Here is a 23,160-nt window from a genome sequence, read left to right on the forward strand (position 1 = left end):
GAGATTCCTTTATTTTGATGTTCATCCTAGAACTCCTTTTCCATGCATTTTGTTTTGCACGACGAATTTTCTTCTCTTTTGTGGTTAACTCAGTGATACTTTTTTACTTTACCCTCGAGTTTTTTTTTTTCTATATTTCTCTTTCATCTTCTGTACAAAAATGGCCTTTTGCACAGGGTCTTCCTTTATTTTCTTCATTCTAGCTCTCTCGGCCTCTCTTTTCTTCCTTAATCTCTCTTCTCGACGAACATCAATGTCCTTGTTTTTTTTAATCTTTTTTCTTGACTTTTTTCTTTCTTGAGATTTTGCTGATTTGGTTGCTATTTGTGGCTTCATTTTTGACACATTTTCTGGAGCGACTCCACATCGTGGAGTCGCTTTTTTAACCATCTGTAAATATAAAAATAATTTTATTTCAACGTTTTTTGCCGTATTTGATTTTATTTCAACGTTTTTTACCGTATTTGATTTTATTTCAACGTTTTTTACCGTATTTGATTTTATTTCACCGTTTTTTACCGTATTTGATTTTATTTCAACGTTTTTTACCGTATTTGATTTTATTTCACCGTATTTTACCGTATTTGATTTTATTTCAACGTTTTTTACCGTATTTTATTTTATTTCGCTGTATTTTACCGTATTTGATTTTATTTCGCCGTATTTTACCGTATTTGATTTTATTTCAACGTTTTTTACCGTATTTGATTTTATTTCACCGTATTTTACCGTATTTGATTTTATTTCAACGTTTTTTACCGTATTTGATTTTATTTCAACGTTTTTTACCGTATTTGATTTTATTTCAACGTTTTTTACCGTATTTGATTTTATTTCACCGTATTTTACCGTATTTGATTTTATTTCAACGTTTTTTACCGTATTTGATTTTATTTCGCCGTATTTTACCGTATTTGATTTTATTTCGCCGTATTTTACCGTATTTGATTTTATTTCGCCGTATTTTACCGTATTTGATTTTATTTCGCCGTATTTTACCGTATTTGATTTTATTTCAACGTTTTTTACCGTGTTTGATTTTATTTCAACGTCAAACCCATGAATGGCCAGGTAACTGACATGCCAGTAGACTGACATTTCATGGTTGAATTAATCTCACTTTCTCCTGAATTGACGTAAACCAATTTCCATTAAAAATCAAGTTTAGCCTACCAAATATTATCAGAATTTTACAACTAGAAGGAAAAATTTACTGCAATATAATAAAAAAAGATGTGCCAGGCAACTGACGCGTAATTTTATGACATACCTTTTCTCAAGTGAAATACACGAGTAAGATTGTATCACGCTCAAAACAACCAACCACCAACAATGTAAACAACACACCTGATGTCCAATTCTTGAAATCTCCACACCAGACTCCCATTGAATCGATGCAACATGGCGGAACCGCGGTAAAATTCAAAATGTGCAATTTTACTCCATATGTCCGGACCAAGTTTGAAGCCGGTTTTTTCGGTTCCAAAGGGAGATTTATGTTTAATAATGATGTTAAAATCTTAGTTCTATATTATGATTGAATAAACATGGGAAATTTTTAATTGAGTTTGCTATTGGAGGGAGTAAGTGTAACTGGAATAGAGAATTTTCGACAATGGACAGGCCAGGTAACTGACATTTTTAGGAGTTTCTGCATGTTTCCATTGGATAAGCCACTTCCCATTTAGCAGATTATTGTGCGATACTTCAAATACGATGCAGTAGTGAACTTTCACAACGCTTGCTTACCCTCCTCTCAATCATGAACATATAACAAGCTTGGACAGTAAAAAACGCTATTTACGTAGAAACACCCATATATATATATATATATATATATGTGTGTGTGTGTGTGTGTGTGTGTGTGTTTTTTCTTTTTATTTACATAAAATTTGTATATATAAAATTATCAGTTATTATGTCAGTTATTAGACTGTGCTGTGATAAGATTAATTATATATAATAAGAACACTGTGAGACACTCAATATTGAGTTACTATTAATCGTAAATGATTAAACGACATATAGATTGTACATATTAAAGATGTATATCTTGCGTACCCTATTTTTAAATCAGAATATACCTAATCTTGTATGAAATCCCAAATCTCAGTGCTACTTTTGACATTATTAAATTTGAATTCAATAATGTGAAATGAAAGATCTCAATCGTCCTGAGATTATTCAACATAGTAAAGAGAACATTCATGCAAATAATGCATCGGTGTATATACATATAGCCCCGATTTGATTCCGACATCTTTATATATTAAGGGAACTGTGCCTAATATTGTACGTTCTTGTTCCTAATTTCGCACACTACTATTGAGACTGTTATGTGTTGCATTAATTCTGTCAGTGAGCAGTGGAAGCTATTGAACAACGGTGCTTTGGACGATCTTTTGTTTTATTTCAGTCAGAAGTCAGAACTGTGATATAAAAAGTAATGTAGCAGTTCATAGCTTGAACGAGGTTTCGAAATTTCGCAAGAGGTGTCTTCCTTATTGTACTTATTAGTACAGCAAAAATATATGTACCAAGAATGAATTTCTGTCATGAAAACATATTGTGTCTAATTTTATTCCTAAATTAGAGATATTCGTTGCTTACCATTATTATGATGCTTTAATCGGTTATATATGTTTCTTCCTTGGGGTATTCCTAATTCCGCCCTCTAGGAATGTTCATTATACTGCCCATTTTTCCTAACTTGGTCTGCCTGTAGAATACCTCTGAAACTCCGTCTTGTCCAATGAGTAACAAGATCTTTTTCGGAGAGTAAATCAGGCAGGCGGAATGCTGACCACATCACCCTGCAATAACCTTATTATAGTCCGTGAAACCCCATGGGCGTTCTTAATCTTTAAAAGAGGATATCTTTTAACCTTATGTGTCATATTTTGAATTGTTTCTATTTTCAGCACATATTGTGTATTGATACTTAATTTTTTTAATTGACATATTAATTTTTATTAAATATTCTCGTAAACAGTGAAATTACCAGTAATAATTCGTGAAAAAAACTGTTACATAATATATATTATAGTTCTTATAAACAAATATATTAATCGTATTATTTTGCAAACATACCTTATAATTTAAACTGAAAATAATATAATTGTATATGAAATAATATAGTCATATATATAAGATATGATCAGATCAGAATATTGCATCTCAAAGTATCCGATAGATGGCATTCGATGTGATCTGTTTCTCGTATTTAAAATTTGACAAACAGTGTTATAAGAACGGCATCAAACAGACACGACACTGGCCTGATAAGAGTTTATATGGTCATATGACCATATAAACTCTCATCAGGCTAAAATTCATATATAATAAGATAGCGCCTTCTTATATAAGCATATAACACACTATAAGATATTTTTTATATGTTTTTATATAATCTTATATAATCATATATGACGATATAAGATCTTATCTGGCCAAAATTCATATATGAGCATATAAGACCGCTTCTTATATGAACATATAAGATATTATAAGTTTTTTTCCCGGGATATTTATTTGCACTCTTTTAAAAATATTTTTTAAAAAAAATTTCTGACATGATCTGGGGAATACATAGAAACATTCCAAAAATATTTTTGTGAATTATTTTAATCTTCCTAAAAAATATTTTAAAAATATTTTTAAAATATTTTCTGCTGTATGGGGCGCACGTCGCCGCACTAACTGGCGAGGAATTCAGAAATAAAAAAATTAAGCTATCTAGGCGAGGAAATAAGTAAACACATGCGCAGGTTCCTTGGAATCTAACGGAGGCCATTTCGAGCATTTAATTTGCTGTAGCAATTAAGTATACTGTCCTGTTAGATCTGTGGAAAAACCGAGGAAATAAATAAACACAATTTGTAACTCTTATGCGATAATTTGACGTGATAATTTTTCCAGCTATTGCAGAAAAACTTCGAACCGTCATAACTCCAGAAGCAAGCGTTTCCGAGCTCATGTTCATGGAACATTTTCTGCTTGTCTAAGTCCCTGGAACTTATTCCCAAAGTTTGTACAGACCATTCAGATACACCTTATATAATGTTTAGGTAATGAAAAAAAGAGGAAGGGAAGAAGTTAAATTAAGAGGAAAAATAGTATATTCTCTAACGTATGCATGCAGACGACGTAGTTTTGATTGCGGAAGAAGAAAATGAAATGAGATTAATGATAAAATTTAAGAAATATTTAGAAGGAGAATGGTTAGTAGGAGTAGATTGGATGATACTTGATTATATAATAAAGGAGGAATTCAAGAGAGAAACTTAAGATTACGAGGTTTGAAAAGAGTATATAGAGAGATGAAGAGAAATTAGAAGAAGGTAAAGGAAATGGACTATTGTAACAGAGTATTCTTCAGATCAAATCAAGTTAAGAAGTCCTGTACCACTTCTTCCTCAACAAACAATTATCGAGATATTGTAAGCTATAAATATTAAAAAAGTTACCAAGTTTTCCTCGAATATTTAAAAGAATATTAGGTATATAAAAAAATATTTCAAACGAAAGTTATTCAAATTTAATTAATAGAAAATGATTATACCATGAAAAATAGGGGTTTCCGTTTAAGAAACTGAAGGTGTCCTTGACCTGACCTTAACGACCTTAACGATGCCACCCAAGGTCAAACCAATGACACCATCTTATATGTTCCCCTCAAAACCATACAATTTTTGTCTAAAACGTTTTTCTCTAGAATGCTTATAGTTTGTGAAAGAAAAGGGGTGTACGGGTAGTTTCAGACACCCGGTATGTGGCAAATGCCCCCTACTTTATTATTGTTGCCGAATAGCAGGAAAGTTGATTTTTTTTACAATCACACCTATCGTCTTTCTCGCGATTCTTTTTGCGCGTTTCACCACTTCCGTTCCAGATAAGTGTCAACAAAAATTCTTTCTCCGGCATCATTCTGAAGCCGATATAAATATTCTTGCCAAATTTCGTCGAGCTGCGATGAGTGTCCCATTTGGGTCTACCTTTTGTGTACTTTTTTCCAAATTTACGTAAATTATATTTTTACTACTTGAAATAATGAGAAGACTAAAAAAAAGTTGTACGGAAGGGCGAAAATTTCAAGTTTCGTCACTAAACACGTTACTGAGGCTGCGTTTCGATATTCACTGCCAGTACTGAAAATCTATACTTTGCGTCACATACACTATAGATTTTCAATACTAGTGCAGTGAATATCGAAACGCAGCCTGAGTATTTATATTTCAAGGAACGCAACTGGCGATTCTTTGTAGTTTTATATTATCTCGTATACTAGGCGCATACTCTGCATCTTCGTGAAATATACGTGGGCTGCGATAAGCATATGTAAATCGCTATCGTAATCGTTAAGGATTTTTTGTCATACACGACTGAAGACGTTTCTTTTAATCTTCTTCAATTTACTGAACAAGTATGTGATGTATATTTTGATAAGTGTATTACACATAGAAAGAATATTTTGATATTAACTTTAAGTTTGTAAATAGCGAATATATATATAGACACTGTTACAAATATAGAATTTGTATTAACTTTTTATTAAAGAATTATATACTAAGCGAGAGGACGCGCGTAGAATAAATTTTTCTTTTTAAAAGATTTAATTTACTTAACATAATTTTAGGACATTTGAAATATATTTATGAAGATTATTCATTAATCTGTTATTATTCATATAAAACTTGTCTAGATTTCTAAAGATTTTATTGAAATGACAACTTACGTTACTTAATATTTTTTTATACAGACACACGTTAACTTAAAAAATATATTTAGAGATAAAAAAAGAGTGTTGATAAGCTTATCGAAAGACAAATGTTTATGGGAAATTTTATATTATAAAGATATAATATCTATGTATATACATATATCTAAGAATATATTGGTCTAAAATATTTTGGATATGAAAAATTTCTCTTAATATGACAAGAATGGTTTTTGGAAGTTTACTTAATAACTTATCCACTCTTCTCTCTATTCTAGTTTCCATTTTCGCTAGTGTACTATATATTGTACTGTGTATACTACATATATATATTATATTATATTATACACATTAAATCTTTGAATCTCATATTTTATTTATTGCATATCTGACTTTACTTTGAATTATATTTATGCAAGATATGACATTAAAGCCCATTGCACAATGCATTGCACAGGCAACAAGCAATAGGAACAGGAAATAGAAATCAGAAATCATGTATAAATGCAGAATAAACAGTAGGCAATAGACACATAGTTTCCGTCACGTTGGAAATTCTGTGCCTATTGCCTGTTGCCAACCAATCATAGCATTCGAATTTTTTAGGTTGGAATTAACGATTTTTTGGTTATTTCCTGTTTCTATTGCCTAATGCCTGGCATTGTGCAAGGGGCTTTATAGTTCCTATTGGAAAATTTATAAAAGTTTAAATGTGCATGTGCATATGTATCTCCATTATTATCTTCAAATTTATTATTTTTCAAAACCTACTTATAGGAATTTTTAATATTAACTATAACTAAACTAAAATAAATGTTTTTAAATTATATTGTCGACTTAGCACTTATCGCGTTTGTTTCTCATTGCAGACCGTATTACAGGAATAAGTTGCCTCGAGTTTGCCACAAAGTATTTTAAGTGAGATTGTGCCGACATATAGGACTTTTCTTACAATCTACTTTGCAATAAGTGATATGATTACATCAGATATGAAATTCATGTTTCTTGCATTTTTAATTATTATGACGTTCTCAGAAGAGTCAGAAGGAAGATTGCAGAACATATCGTCGTTTCTTCAAAACGAATTCTTAAATTTGTTCTTCCCTAAGGACCCTGGTTTAGTGAGAGTAAGAAGAATGGATCGAGTCGAAGAAATGATGAGTGGAAAAATATTGGATTTTGTAAGTAAAAATTCTTTTCAGTTTTAGTCTTGAATTTACATGTATTTTGTAGTAAATTAAATTTATCTTTGTAGTTCTATGATAAATATAGATTAAATTATATCATATACAATTTCGTCGTCTTAAATTGTTAAGCCAAAAGTGTCTAAACGTTGTGTAAATATTTTTTGACTTTTAAAATTAATCGAAATCGAAATAGAGATAAAACGATGATATCTCGCTGATGTTACATATTATATGCTATTCTTTTTTACATAGATTGGCTTGATAGAACGATATAATTATCCCGCTGAGGAGCACAACGTCACAACGGAGGATGGTTACAATTTGAAAATACACAGGATACCTGGAAGTCCATTATCGGATAATAAGAAAAAGAAGGAAATTATATTTATGCAACACGGTCTTTTGGCTTCATCTGATTCCTGGGTAATGTACGGTCCTGGTAAAGATCTTGGTACGTATATTTACTGATAACATGTAGTTGTTAATGTAACGTGCGAATCAATTCAAAGCATCGTTTAAAATTTCACCATATAGCGTTTTTGGAAAAACGCGGAAAAAAGATTTTACCTTAAAATCTTATAACTTGAAAATTATTAATGCTGTAACATTTTTGCAAGTGTGCTATTTTAAAATATAGTCAAAAAGCCTTTTTTATATAAAAATGTCAAGACAATACTATTTAATATTTTAAAATTTTTGAAGTATAGGTTCCAATGGAAAATCTGTACGAATAAACCGGGCTAACTAAGAACCAGCGCAGTAAATGATGCGAGAAAGTTTTATTTATATTTTTATTTTACATATTTTCCAACCTTTGACTGCGTGCCGACTAGATTTGTCAGACTTGAAACACAGCTCCGGTTGGAGTAGTAAAATCCCCCCCCCTTCACCTAATTAAATAAATCGATTCGATTTAATTTTTGATGCTATATATATGCATCTAAATAATTGTGAAGAAATCATTGCAAAAAATATTAATATTTTAATATCAAGCTATTGGAAATAAAGAGTTTTTTCATGATATAAATGTCAAAGAAGATTACAAAGACATAATAGAACATTAGTTATTCTCCAATTTGAAGTGAAATTAAATAAAATTTGAAGCTTAATCAAATTATTAAAGTTTTGAAAATTGCAAAATATAATGTTTTTGAAAAACTGATTTTAAATTTTAGAAAAGAAAACACATTTTCATATACATTTCATCGATTTTGTACATCGCACTAATAGTCAATTAGCTTATATTATTATCTCATGTTGCAGCATTTTTATTGACAGATCAAGGATATGACGTATGGATTGGAAATGTAAGAGGAAATAGTTACTGCAGATCGCATGTAAATATGACGACATACGATCCCAAATTCTGGCAATATAGGTAAAATACTTGTATTAAAAATTATTTTGAGCGAACATCAGATCTCAAGCTTATAAATTTTAAATCAAAAGTACGACCTGCCTAAAAATGAGATATTTATGAAGCAAAATGATAAAATAATCGTTACTTGTACTGAATAGAGTATACTTACCAAGTAATATAAATATAAAGTCAGGAATTTCTAAAAGAGTATATGCAATAAAGACGTAAAGCATGTGTGAAAATGAACAAAAGGAAACTTATAACACGTTTTATAAACGTTAAAGTTTGCACAGTATTCTCTTAATTCTCAAGATTGTAAGTCTTTTATTTCTTACTCGTTTTCTCACTGTAAATTGATTGCGTACATTTATCGAATAGAGAAGAGGGCGAGAAAATGTTTTGTAAAATAATATCATAATTCTTACTCTTTTCAGCTTTTACGAGATTGGAACAAAAGATCTGCCGGCCATGTTCGATTACATTCTCAATTATACAAAGCAAAAAGATTTATATTATATCGGTCATTCAATGGGAGGTACTACGCTGCTCACTCTTCTGTCAACAAAACCAGAATATAATATAAAAATAAAAATGGCTATTGGTCTGGCTCCTGCTTGTTTTTGGATAAAAGTGACACCTATAATTAACGAAATTGCTAACATTTATCCAATATTGATGGTAACTGCTATAATCTGCGACCCCTTATTGCAAGCAATATAGTGTTTAAAATACAATGAATCATAATTTTTATTATTTAATGTGCATGCTAAAAATACTAATACTTGATTTGTTTGTTTTACACGTGCCAGGAAGTTCTACGAGAGCGTGAAATATACGATTTTTTCCCACAATCTTTAGCGACTGTTACAGTAGGAAGAATGTTATGTAAAGATAATACGATGACTCAAATTATTTGCGTCACTGCATTATTTTTAATCGTCGGTTCTGATCCAGCACAACTTAACACTGTAAGTTTTATCATACATAAGACACACAACCCGGGAAAAAAAGATTATATATGTATAGTTATATATAATGCAATTAAATATATGAATTTTGTCTCTATATGATCATATAATCATATAATCACATATAATCATATATAATCATGTATAATCATATATGACCATAAAATATAGTCAATATATATATTCAAAAAAAAAGAGTTCTGTTAACTTCGATTATAGGAATAAAGATTTATTTGATTGATAAAATAAGTGTAGGGGAGACCGGGGCTAGACCGCTAGTTTTTTTTGGTGCCAATTTTTAACAACAAAATAAATGATTGTAGTTAAATGTGATATACCACTGTAAAGAGTGAACCTTTAGCTACAAAATTTATACAGAAAATTTTTATCTACATCGCTTTGTTTAACCGGTATAGAGCAAAAACGACAACGGTGCAAAAATTGAAATCTCAAAAATGCCGGGGTTGAACCGTTACCTCCCCGGGGTAAATCCGTTACACTGCATTTTCAATACATATACGTACATCTAATCCTGAAAAATGATAGGATACATTTTAATAATTGTTTTTTAAGAGAAAAATAAAAATTTATTTCAAATTTTTATGCGAAACATTAAAAAATAATTGTTTTACCTACTCCATAAAACAATTTAGGCACGTGAATACAGATCCTGACGAGTGCACGACGACGATGACGACGGCCACGACCACCACCACCACCACCACCACCACCACCACCACCACCACCACCACCACGACGACGACGACGATGACGGCCACGACCAACACCACGACGACGACGACGACGACCACGACTACCACCACCACGACGACGACGACGACGACGACGACGACGACGACGACGACGACGATCTACCGCGGCCGGGACGATCTACCATGCACGCGCGTGGCATGTCAACTCTCGCGCGGAAATCGCGGAATCTCAGAGTCGTGCCATGCCTCGCCGTCGTGCCGTGAGCGCGAGCGATCTCGAAAACAACGGTCCGCCATCTTTTCGGTCGGCCAAAACACCCGTTTTGCGACGATACGTACGTACCATTTCCCTCCTATACAAACTGACGCACGTGCAAGGGAAAACAGAATCACGCCGCTCGAGGGAAACTTAACCTGAAATCGCCGTGAGCTGAAGTCGTGCGCCCGGCGCGCCACAGTGACAAGACTAGCCCCGGGTGCTCACTAGCGGATAAGCCCCAAACATAAGTTTCAGGTTTGATCGCCCACGAAATATTAGACATTAACAATAATGAAAAAACTACCTGGATTCGTGTTCAGCATGCATTACTCTTTATAATCACGTATACCTCGAGATTTGGCGAGTAAATATTATTGCAGATATTACAATATTTCCACGCGCAGAAAATCAAGAGACACGGTAGTGTCTCGCGCCAAGTACACGCGGAGCGAGACCGACCGTGACTCTTTTACGCGACGCGACGGGTTGCGAGTATACGAGATGTTGAGATCTCGATAACGAGTGAACGGATCAAGTTCTAAGTAGGCTTGATCGATAGCTTGGGGTCCAATTAGGGGGGGGTTTCTCTTATAATATTCCGCTACGTGCCCTACGAGCGGAGATATTGCGACGCAAAGTCCAAATGTGAAAATTTTTTATTAAGATACTTCCTCCTCCTAACGCCGATATATATGATGACGTCATAATCAGAAACGTTACTTTCATTTTTTCGACGCTGGCGGCGCAGGTATCGCCAGTTTCGATATCGCGCGCGTATTTCGAAATTAGGTCGATAGACTTATCGGTCAGGAGGAAGATTTCTATTTAGGTAAATTAGGTAATATATAATATATATTGAGTCAACGGAAAAGAAGGTTCTCTACGTTTGGCAGAAAGTGCCGCTAGGGAATTTTTAAGTCGATTCTTATGAATCAAGCTTGATATAATATATATGAAGTCAACGGAAAAGAAGGTTCTCTACGCTTGGCAGAAAGTGCCGCTAGGGAATTTTTAAGTCGATTCTTATGAATCAAGCTTGAATTCGATGTCTAGGTATCCCAGGTTGTCGATGACGAGGTCCAGATAGTGCGCTTCATAGTTTTCGGTGTCCAGGTGTAATAATACGTTGAATTCGATGTCTACGTGTCCCAGGTTGCCGATGACGAGGTCCACATAGTGCGCTCCGTAGTTTTCGGTGTCTACGTGTATTAATACCTTGAATTCGATGTCCACGTGTCCCAGGTTGCCGATGACGGGATCCAGATAGTGCGCTTCATAGTTTTCGGTGTCCATGTGTAATCGTACGTTGAATTCAATGTCTAGGTGTCCCAGGTTGCCGATGACGAGGTCCACATAGTGCGCTCCGTAGTTTTCGGTGTCTACGTGTATTAATATCTTGAATTCGATGTCCACGTGTCCCAGGTTGCCGATGACGAAATCCAGATAGTGCGCTTCATAGTTTTCGGTGTCCATGTGTAATCGTACGTTGAATTCAATGTCTAGGTGTCCCAGGTTGCCGATGACGGGATCCAGATAGTGCGCTTCATAGCTTTCGGTGTCCAGGTGTAATCGTACGTTGAATTCGATGTCTAGATGTCCCAGGTTGCCGATGACAAGGTCGACATAGTGCGCTTCGTAGTTTTCGGTGTCTACGTGTATTAATACTTTGAATTCGATGTCCACGTGTCCCAGGTTGCCGATGACGGGATCCAGATAGTGCGTTCATAGTTTTCGGTGTCCAGGTGTAATCGTACGTTGAATTCGATGTCTACGTGTCCCAGGTTGCCGATGACGAGGTCCACATAGTGCGCTCCGTAGTTTTCGGTGTCTACGTGTATTAATACCTTGAATTCGATGTCCACGTGTCCCAGGTTGCCGATGACAAGATCCAGATAATGCGCTTCATAGTTTTCGGTGTCCAGGTGTAATCGTACGTTGAATTCGATGTTTAAGTGTCCTAGGTTGCCGATGACGAGGTCCACATAGTGCGCTCCGGTGTCGGTGTCTACGTGCATTAATATCTTGAAATTGATGTCTAGGTGTCTCAGGTTGTTGATGACGAGGTCCACATAGTGCGCTTTGTAGTTTTTGGTGTCTAGGTGTATTAATAACTTTAAATCTGAATGTAGGACACATAGATATCGAATTCGAGGTATTAATACACGTAGACACCAAAAACTACGGAGCGCACTATGTGGACCTCGTCATCGGAAACGTGGGACACCTAGACATCGAATTCAACGTATTATTATACCTGGACACCGAAAACTATAGAGCGCACTATCTGGAACCCGACATCAGCAACCTGGAACACGTGGACATCGAATTCAAGGTATTAATACACCTGGATACCGAAAACTATGAAGCGCACTATGTGAACCTCGTCATCGGCAACCTGGGACACCTAGACATCGAATTCAAGCTTGATTCATAAGAATCGACTTAAAAATTCCCTAGCGGCAGAATCAAGAGACACGGTAGTGTCTCGCGCCAAGTACACGCGGAGCGAGACCGACCGTGACTTTTTTACGCGACGCGACGGGTTGCGAGTACCCGTGATGTTGAGATCTCAATAACGAGTGAACGGATCAAGTTCTAAGTAGGCTTGATCGATAGCTTGGGGTCCAATTAGGGGGGGGGGGTTTCTCTTATAATATCCCGCTCCGTGCCCTACGAGCGGAGATATTGCGACGCAAAGTCCAAATGTGAAAATTTTTTATTAAGATACTTCTTCTTCTATCTACTTCTAACGCCGACGTCTTATATGACACTACAAAAAGGCGTGATATCCGTACAAAATTACCTTTTTCAAAAAAAAGGTAAAAAAATACGCCAAGTACACGCATAGTAGTATATATGTATTATGTTGTTACCTCGAAAAAAACAAAGTGGTAGTATTATACCTCGAAATAACACTTTGTACATATTGTTTATACAATGCGTAATACTGCAAAAAGGCGTGATATCTGTACAAAATTACCTTTTTTAAAAAAAAGGTAAAGAAAGGCGCCAAGTACACGCATAGTAGTGTATATGTTGTTACCTCGAAAAAAAAAACAGTGGTAGTATTATACCTTAAAAAAATCTAAGTAACAAGTGGTAGACGAAATCTTTGTATCTTGAAAAATCTCGAAAAAATCTAAACAGTAGTATCTTCACCTCGAAAAAAAAAACAAAGTAGTAGTATTATACCTCGAAAAAACCTAAGTAACAGGTGGTGGACGTAATCTTTGTATCTCCAAAAATCTCGAAAAAACCTAAGCAGTATTATTTTTATTTCCAAAAAATTATTACTCAAGTGATACACATCACAAAATTACGTTACCTTATCAAAAAAAGAGTCGCGCTTCAAGTGATCTATTATTACAATTACAAAAAAGAAATGATATATATCTTTTTTTAAATTACAGCGCCAATTACAGAGAACATATATTTTTCGAGATACAAAGATTACGTCTACCACTTGTTACTTAAGTTTTTTCGAGGTATAATATTACTACTGCTTTTCTTCGATTAGAATAAAAAATTGAATCATGAAGAATTACACAGAGGTAACAGTACAAGATACAAATATTTTATTAAAATATTTAAACCCAATAAGGGAATACAAGGTATTTAAATACAAAGTTTATATATGTATTTTAAAAGATTTAATCGCATCGCAAAGAATTACAGAGGTAACAGTACAAAAAATAAAAATATTTTATTAAAATACATAAATTTTTCTTGTCAAAAAACTTGGCGCTGTTAGACCTCAAAATTAGGTCAGCCTGGTGTGTATGTGCGAGCGAGTGGGTGTGGGCGATGTGTCTAGCAGCGCCAAGTTTTTTGACAAGAAAAATTTATGTATTTTAATAAAATATTTTTATTTTTTGTACTGTTACCTCTGTAATTCTTTGCGATGCGATTAAATCTTTTAAAATACATATATAAACTTTGTATTTAAATACCTTGTATTCCCTTATTGGGTTTAAATATTTTAATAAAATATTTGTATCCTGTACTGTTACCTCTGTGTAATTCTTCATGATTCAATTTTTTATTCTAATCGAAGAAAAGCAGTAGTAATATTATACCTCGAAAAAACTTAAGTAACAAGTGGTAGACGTAATCTTTGTATCTCGAAAAATATATGTTCTCTGTAATTGGCGCTGTAATTAAAAAAAAGATATATATCATTTCTTTTTTGTAATTGTAATAATAGATCACTTGAAGCGCGACTCTTTTTTTGATAAGGTAACGTAATTTTGTGATGTGTATCACTTGAGTAATAATTTTTTGGAAATAAAAATAATACTGCTTAGATTTTTTCGAGATTTTTCAAGATACAAAGATTTCGTCTACCACTTGTTACTTAGATTTTTTTAAGGTATAATACTACCACTGTTTTTTTTTTCGAGGTAACAACATATACACTACTATGCGTGTACTTGGCGCCTTTCTTTACCTTTTTTTTAAAAAAGGTAATTTTGTACAGATTTCACTTTTACCTTCCGAAAACACGTTTGCCCTCGTAATAATCATAACACGGCAGATAACCTGCCGAAACTCCGTTGGTCACATGGGTACCATAAGCAGCATTTACAATGTTAATAGCGAGTTCGCACAATATACAGGTTCCGAGATATTTGATTTTGCGGATTTACCCCGTTAGCGGTCTAACCCCGGTCTCCCCTATATTTTTTCAAAAGCTAGAATCAAAAGTGAATTGATTTACATGATATTTATATATAACTTGACGCTGCTTGGCGTACTTCTGTGTCTCTTGATACCCTTCTTATACCACTGTTTGTCAAATTTTAAATACGAGAAACAAATCCCATCGGATGCCATCATCGGATAATCCGAATTTAAAGTTTATATATGGTTATATATAATCATATATAATCTACATGGATAAATTCTTATATATAATTTATATATAAGTTTATGTATAAATTATAAGAACTCATATATAATCATGTCAAATTGTATATAAAACATTATATATATATATTTAAATATATTTTAATCGCCTGTATAATATTATATCCCAGATAGCAGAGTAACGTCAAATAACGTGTTAATAACGTCTTATAATGACATCCTCTAACGTCAATAAGACGTCTTTAGACGTCATCTTGCTACTTGGGATATAATCATGTAGGATTATATATACTTCCATATAAATCTTACATTTATCCATACCACAGTATAAGTATAAGAACATCCATTGTTCTTCGTGGCAAACGTCCGCCATGATGTTGATTGCCTGATCGTGTTTTATTTGAACCGCTTACTAGAAACCGCTTGATAATTATATAAGAAGTGAAAAAAAATATAAGAAATATATTAATTAAATATTCGAAGCAAAAATGTTACAACACACGTACATAAGTAAAAAATACATGCGCGGTTTATTTGAATAATAGAAACCGCTTGATAATTATATAAGAAATAAAAAAAATATAAGAAATATTATATTAATTAAATATTTGAAGCAAAAATGTCCCGACACATTTTATTCATATTTTAAGTAAATAATACACATTTTTTACATTGTAAGTAAAAAATACACAATTTATTTACATTGGAAGTAAAATATAAATTTTAAAATGCATTATATAATATATAATTAGTATTAACAATACATAATTTTAGAAATAGAATGGTTTGTTCCGCCAACAATAATCAACAAGAAACGTTTATTAGTTTCGACTTCTAATGGCAATATAAATTGAAACGTTGCTACGTTTCGACCCCTCGGATCGGGTCCTTATCAAGCAATCTGGTAACTATTCCTTGTCACAAACTTAAACGTCGGCATTCTCGAAAATTTTGCCCGAAATAATCAACTGATCGCTGGAAACAATGGTCAGTGAGCAATGTAAAAAAGTATGCAGTTAAATGCGAGCAGAAAATAACTCACATGTGTAAGTCGGTGACAGTGGAGAACGCATTAAAAATATAAACGAGTGACCACTGCGATGAAGCGTTGTCAGTATTGAAATTTTCTACGGAGCAGAACATTATCGTGGAGCGACGACCAACGCGTGTTAACATGTCGTAGTTGAGAGGTATACATAATTTTATTATGTTTCCTTTGTTTTTTAAACTCGGTTAATAAATTTCAAAGTATAAAATATACGAACTCTAAAATATAAAGTTTAACTAAATAATTTCTCGGAAAATTTGAACATGAATGGAAAAACTCTATTTTTGAAAGAATATTTATAAAAGTTTGCACTACGTTAGGTTGTTTAATAATAAAGAAATTTTCAAAAAATTTTGTATGCAATTCTTTAATATAACGTTTAAATATAGAACTTGGAATAAGCAAACGACCAAACGTATTTTCTGTATTATTATATGCTCTGAAGTAACTATATAATTTTAAGGTATTTACATCACTATTTTTTTCTAAAAGTAATTTACATGTTTCACATGTATGCTTTACGAAACAACGTTTTAATAAATATCCACAAATATAAGTAAATGCATTTTTATTTTTTTTTGCTTTATAACTCATAATTTTATTTAAAAAAAATTTTTTTTAAATAAATACAAATACAATTCAACTAACGCGCAGATGTATCTAACCCAAATGAACTGTCAGATGATAGCCGCCATGTTATTGATTGCCAAAGTCGCCATATTAATTTACCAACTTCTTAGGGGAGTGAACCTACTGTTCTTACTTATACTGTGTCCATACTAGGGCTGTTATTTTTGACAACTTCGAAGCTCCGAAGCTTCGAAACAATTCGAAGCTTTGAAGTTAACTTCGAACTTTCGAAGCTTCGAATATCGAATTCTTCGAAGCAAATTACCAGCCCTAATTTGGATACCCGTATCGACGCGGGTATAACAGCGTATGCTATAGATATCTGTATATTACACGGAGACGCGTATATGCAGAGTAATAAAACATAAATTCTCGCACGCTTCAAAAATGGATAAAGTATATATGAAAAAATGCTTTTATTAACTTTCCATTTTTTCGCTACCTTCTTAGTGCATACGTGGGTCTATCATGTTTAACACTATTTTCCCTACCTTAAGGAGTCTGCCACCATGACCGTCTCCAAAACAAGCATAGGTCGTAATACTTAAGGAGAGCTCCCTCCTCACCGATTTCGCTGAATTTAAGCTTAATCGACGCGTTTTTGCACAAAACGAACGAATCTGGCAGAAAAAAGTCCCGCTCTGCCCCGCGAAGCGAGATATTAACTGTTAAAGTTGACGACTATCAGCTAGATTATGAAATCTATATAGCTATCATACCGACGAATCATATTACTGTGTTTCGTTAATCTCAAGGCTTAATATCTGTAACAGAAAAAATTTGTTAAAGCAGAGAACAGTTGATATATGAAAAGTACATATTTATGTGTACTTTTCATATACCAACTATTCTCTGCTTTAACAATTTTATTTCTGTTTCGTTAACTTTAACGCTTAATAGCCGTGTATACAGTTATCACGTGTATTTTAAGGAAATGTTAGATCTCAACTTTAATCCAATTAATAAATAATAAAATTTAATATATGGTTTTCAAGTTTGTGGTTTTGATTACAACAGAGAATATTTTGGAACACAAATTATTTCTGTTACAGATATTAAGCGTTGAAGTTAACGAAACAGAAATAAAATTGTTAAAGCAGATAATAGTTGGTATATGAAAAGTACATATTTATATGAAAAGTACATATTTATATGTACTTTTCATATACACCAACCATTCTCTGCTTTAACAATAAATTATTTCTGTTACAGATAGCGTTTAAGTTAACGAAACATAAATAATTTGTTAAAACAGAGAATAGTTGGTATATGAAAAGTACACATAAATATGTACTTTTCATATATCAACTATTCTCTGCTTTAACAAATTATTTCTGTTACAGATATTAAGTTAAGATTAACGAAACACAGTAATATGATTCGTTGGTATGACAGCTAGATTTAAACCTGATAGTTGTCAACTTTAACAGTTAATATCTCGCTTCGCGGGGCAGAGCGGGACTTTTTTCTGCCAGATTCGTTCGTTTTGTGCAAAAACGCGTTGATTAAGCCTAAATTCAGCGAAATCGGTAAAGAGGGAGCTCTCCTTAAGTATTACCCAAGTATAAATTCTAGATTTTTTTCTCCGCAACTACTGCGTAAAATTAATTTACATTTGAGGGGTCTATTCTACATAATTTTAAGTATAAGTCATAAAAATTTCATTCGATTTTATTAATAATTGTGACCAGTACAGTAATTCTTGTGAAGCGGCGCTGCCTCTGCACGGACGGGCGACATTTTCACGCCCACATAGATAGTTTGAAACCATTAAATGAAGAATTTTCTTGTAAATAAAGAAAAAAGCTAAAACCTAGCATAACGTTTTCAATTTTCTCGAAAATTGTGGAAATGCGCTCGATTCTAAAATCAAACATCGGTTTTTGCCTCCAAATAACAAATTAAAAAAAAAATGTTATTAAAAAACGGTGCAACATATCCAAAAAGTCCTATGCTAGGTCGGAGAAAATCTATTTAGACATATTCCTGCCAAATTTCAAGTCAATCGGACCATTAGTTTCGGCTGTACAACGTCGCCCGACTTGAAAAATGTAGTTTCAAGAAAAACACAAAAGAAAAAAGACTCAAGTTTCTTATGTGATAAAATTGCATTTTTTAGCTCATTGGCCTTAGCTCAAAATGTTCTTAAGAAACTTTCAAACTTAAAGAAAATTAAAAAAAAAAAAAACAAATCGAAAAAATATAGTTGCATGGTAGATGGTAGCATGACCTCTTAAAGTATTTTAAAAAATCTGAAAAAAATTCACAAAACATCTGTTTACATTGTAGTTGACGATTTTAGTCTTTTGATGAACATAGTTTATTTAATATTTTATCTTTAATGAACTTTGAATAAAATTAGCAAAATTATTACTTACAAAAAAAATGACATCTAGTGTATACGTGGGTCTGAGACGTCCGTGCGAGATTTGACTTGCTCGGTAAGCGGAGATATATTAATCTTTCGTAACAGTTCTGGGTACCTCTTGAGTTCCTTCTCCCGCACCTACTTCTTTAAGAAGGGGAGCTAGACAGGCAGGCTTGTTAGTTTTACAGTTACGAGCCGATATTATTTTGGCTCGGTGTCCGAAAGATCAATATATATCGCCGAATACCGAGCAAGTATTGGGATCTGACATGGAGGCGGGGCTTAACTAAATATGACGCAAAACGGCTAACACTTTCCCATATAAAGGGTCACTTTTTTCATTTTTAATGCACTTTTCCAGACTTATTTAAAACAATCAATTTTCTCTAAATTGCCAAATAAATGTTTGACGTGTATAAAGCACTAATTTTGGGGCTAGAAAAGCAATAAAATCGAACATTTAAAGTTTTTGGAGCCTTATTTTCACAACCGCGAACTGAATAATTAATTCTGCTCATAGATTTTTAACGCGGAGAATAAAATTTAACATCCATAATAATACAAATACAACGCAAAGCCGGTACGACTGCACGCCAATACAATGCCACGAGATGTGAGCCCTCAGTGCTTTCACTTTCGACCATCAGATGTCATGGCGACGAATGTCAGATCCCAATACGCGTTTCCGTGTAATATACAGAATCTGTAGCATTGTAGCATACGCTGTTATATGCGCGTCAATACAGGTACCCGTATTCACGCGGGTATAGCGGGTATCCGTATTGACACGGGTAGCTGGTACCCGCATCGATACGGATACCCACATCGTACGGGTACTCGAATTATCTAGGCACTCGTGGAACCGATCCAGATCCGTATACACGGGTTACGGACGAACGGGCGGGTACTCGGGCACCTGTGGGTATCCGTTTCTTTTTCCGAGCTCTAGTTATAATACTTCAAAATTGTAATTTAGGAATAATTATATATTTTTTAAGCACATATATTAATTAATTCTTTTTATTTAGAATATTTTTAGCGTTCTCTAAATGAATTCGCCATTCACACAAATATATTTTTCGAAACTTTGAAGCTTCGAAGCTTCGGAGCTTCGAATATCGAAACTTTCGAAGCAAATCACCAGCTCTAATCCATACATGAGTGCATATATGATCTAGTGTTCATATCTAGTTATATTTAGCATTATATATGTCTATGGCATATATAATGATATATGGACCCATATATAATTTTATATAAAGTACCAAATTTCATATATAATTACATATAATCATATATATATATGTTTATAATTATACATAATCTTTTTTTTCCCGGGAAAAGTCAAACGTAATACGATGTTTATTGAACGGGGATAGTTTTGCCCCGGAGGCAAGATTTGCGATACTCGAAGGACCAGAGGGGGGTTGTCGCTTTCCCCTCACGACTATCAAATGTTTAACGCGAAAGCAGAAACGCATGCAACGAAATATTAAGCGAAGCGACTCACCGTGTCGGCCGTCGTCCCCGTGATTCCGCCAATCCTCGTCCTGTCCCCTGAACTTGGCCGCTCCGTGGGTCTCGTTCGGCATGCGATGGCAAAACTCGTGCAAGCAAGCAAAACGGTGGAGAGCAAGCGATAGAGCAGGCAGGAAAAAGCAGTAGGAGACGTGCGCACTCCCGGTTGAGCAAGGCGGCAAAAGGCGATTCCGTGATGCGTTTTGCCCGGCGAACGTGTGCCGTAAGACGGCTCTTAGACTATGTGTGTGTGTGTGCCGCACGGCGGCTTGACGAGAAGTTCTGATGAGAGGTGTGTCCTCTCCGACTATTTGACGATGATTGTATGCCGTAAGACGGCTGTCCAAAATGTGTTTGCCGTAAGACGGCTGGATTGCTAAAGCTCCGTCCCCGCGGTCCTGGAACATGTCGCTGTGGGCGAGTAGTTGTTCCCTTTCCGGGGGGGGGGGGGGGTGGATACCGTCGGCGGATGGGCGATGGCAGCACCGACAGGTGAGTCGCATGATTTGGCTGATCGCGATCCGCCGACGTTTCGCGCGAGAATTACAAACGACTTATGCAACTAAGTATAAACGATACATGACTACATGAACATGAAGTAACTATACTATTTACAAGGCGATACGCCGAACATTTATAATGTGTGTAAATACTTATATTTTATGATTTTCCTAATTTTTTATAATGAAATAAACTTACTGTGACGGTTCTAGCCACTCCCTAATCTCCTTTTCTAGTTTCAGTCGCTTTATGCCTTTTTATTTATCTAAATTATTTCTGTTATAGACAATCCTGCCAGATTTATTCTTCTACCTTCCAGCTGGTACTTCTACACAAACATTAGAGCATTTTTACCAAAATATACGTATAAGTGAGTATTCCCTCTTTTCTAAAACAGAATATAAAACCTTATTATATATATATGTTACAGTTAAAACCCGAAATCCATCAAAACCCGAATTTACTGGTAAATTCTAGTTTTAACTAAGCCCTTTCGGTAATTCGCGTTCTAACTGAAAGAATTTAGTTAAAACTAGAATTGACCGAATGCTTTAGTACATTCGCGTTTTAACTAAAATAATTCAGTTAAAATTAGAATTAACTGACCGCTTTAGTAAATTCGCGTTTTAACTAAAATAATTTAGTTAAAACTAGAATTGACTGATTGCTTTTAGTGAATTCGCGTTCTAACGTGTCGCCGGCGCGCTTGTCAATTGTCTAATACGTGTAGTCGTGCAAGTCAGTACTTTTGTGGACGGTGCTGATTGTCCACAACGCGATGTGTGCATTTGAGAAACGTCCACGACGCGTTCTGTATAAAATGTATGTACTTTAAGTTATAAAGCGAGGTCCACGTTGCCTACCGGCGGAGGTGGGTACGGGAGGGGGGCCGAAGGCTCTCCCTTGCACCCCCGCGCGCGCGCGCGCGCGTGTGTGGAGGTAATTCAAACCTTCAATTTGAAGTATCAATCATAAAATTATAAACAATTTAATTTTTTAAATATATTTTTATTTAAAAAATGAAGCAACTAAGGGTATAGTCATTTGTTTACTCAAAAAATCATAACTTTAAGACAAATGAAGATATCGAAACAAATAAAAAAGAAAATTGAAGGGGAAAAGTGTAGCTTTCATAAAAAAAATATTGCATGCAATTATTTTGAAATTAAATGCTTAAGTTTGCGACCTCAAAATTGCCAATAAATTAGCCCCAAATTTCGTAGTAAAAACAGTAATAAATATATAATAATTCAAAAATTAGTAATAAAATCAATAAAAAGTCAATAGTTAAGGATCACATTCTTCTCCTCGCGAGGACGCAATGTTCAAGAAACTTCCTCGCCTGACCGTGCGCCATTTCCTAGAGAAACTGAACAAAAATATTTTTGTAATTTTTTTTTCGCGGTCAGATGTTTTTGTGACACTTTTACGGACACAATGAATACTTTAAAACGGAAAAACAAAAAAAAGTTATTTACAGTTTTGACTAACGTTGACTCAAAAGGTGGGTCGTTTTCGTCCGGAGAAGAATTCAAGTGTCTGCTGCGACGGCCGGAGGTAGAAGGGCACGGTGAAAGTCGGTAAGCGGGTCCTCGAGGAGCATAATTTTTTTTACGGAGGCATAGTAGCACCCTCCCTTCTCGTGTTCAAAAGTTACAACTACATTTGATTTTCGCCCGGACGAAAACGACTCATGTTTTCAGACTAAGGGTTAAGGATTAACTTTTAATTGAAAGTTAACTATCACTTGAAGGTTAACCATCATCCAAAGGAAAACCCTTAAAAAGTTGGGTGTGATTTCGGACCGCCAATTGAAGGTTAACTTTCAAATGATGGTTAATCTTCAATTAGCGGTCCAAAATCACACCCAACTTTAAGGGTTTTTCTATGGTGTCTTTTTAACGGTTAACACCAAAAGTTGAGTGTATTTTTCCATAAGGGAATTCCCTTTTATAAAGCAATATTCTAGTTGATGTGATGTTACAATAAACATTTCTTGTCGTTTAAGATAAAATATTACTGAAGG

The 23,160-nt window shown here is 34.2% G+C and overlaps 1 protein-coding gene and 1 long non-coding RNA gene across 4 annotated transcripts in view; one reads left to right on the forward strand and one right to left on the reverse strand.

The window, feature by feature from the left end:
* LOC139822547 (lipase 3-like) overlaps positions 1-23,160 on the forward strand; it is a 39,154-nt gene that overhangs the window by 11,937 nt on the left and 4,057 nt on the right. Inside the window, exons 1-7 of one of the 2 annotated variants that reach the window (XM_071794379.1) lie at positions 2,808-5,422; positions 6,586-6,897; positions 7,156-7,354; positions 8,167-8,281; positions 8,698-8,941; positions 9,073-9,231; positions 21,420-21,504. In XM_071794379.1, the coding sequence (XP_071650480.1) occupies positions 6,691-6,897; positions 7,156-7,354; positions 8,167-8,281; positions 8,698-8,941; positions 9,073-9,231; positions 21,420-21,504 (1,009 nt within the window). In that variant the 5' untranslated portion in view covers positions 2,808-5,422; positions 6,586-6,690. Of the gene's footprint in view, positions 1-2,807; positions 5,423-6,585; positions 6,898-7,155; positions 7,355-8,166; positions 8,282-8,697; positions 8,942-9,072; positions 9,232-21,419; positions 21,505-23,160 lie in introns of those variants that run through there. The other variant, XM_071794380.1, reaches the window with a different exon arrangement.
* On the reverse strand, positions 2,675-21,123 carry LOC139822551 (uncharacterized). Of its 2 annotated transcripts, none has more exons than XR_011734539.1 (3): positions 20,626-21,123; positions 15,379-15,481; positions 2,675-2,813 (listed from the first exon to the last, which is right to left on the reverse strand). It is a non-coding gene; the product is annotated as an uncharacterized lncRNA (long non-coding RNA). The 2 variants fall into 2 exon arrangements; XR_011734538.1 differs by having other exon boundaries at positions 15,379-15,491.

This window comes from Temnothorax longispinosus, chromosome 11 (assembly GCF_030848805.1).
Source record: "Temnothorax longispinosus isolate EJ_2023e chromosome 11, Tlon_JGU_v1, whole genome shotgun sequence".
NCBI classification, from domain to species: Eukaryota; Metazoa; Arthropoda; class Insecta; order Hymenoptera; family Formicidae; genus Temnothorax; species Temnothorax longispinosus.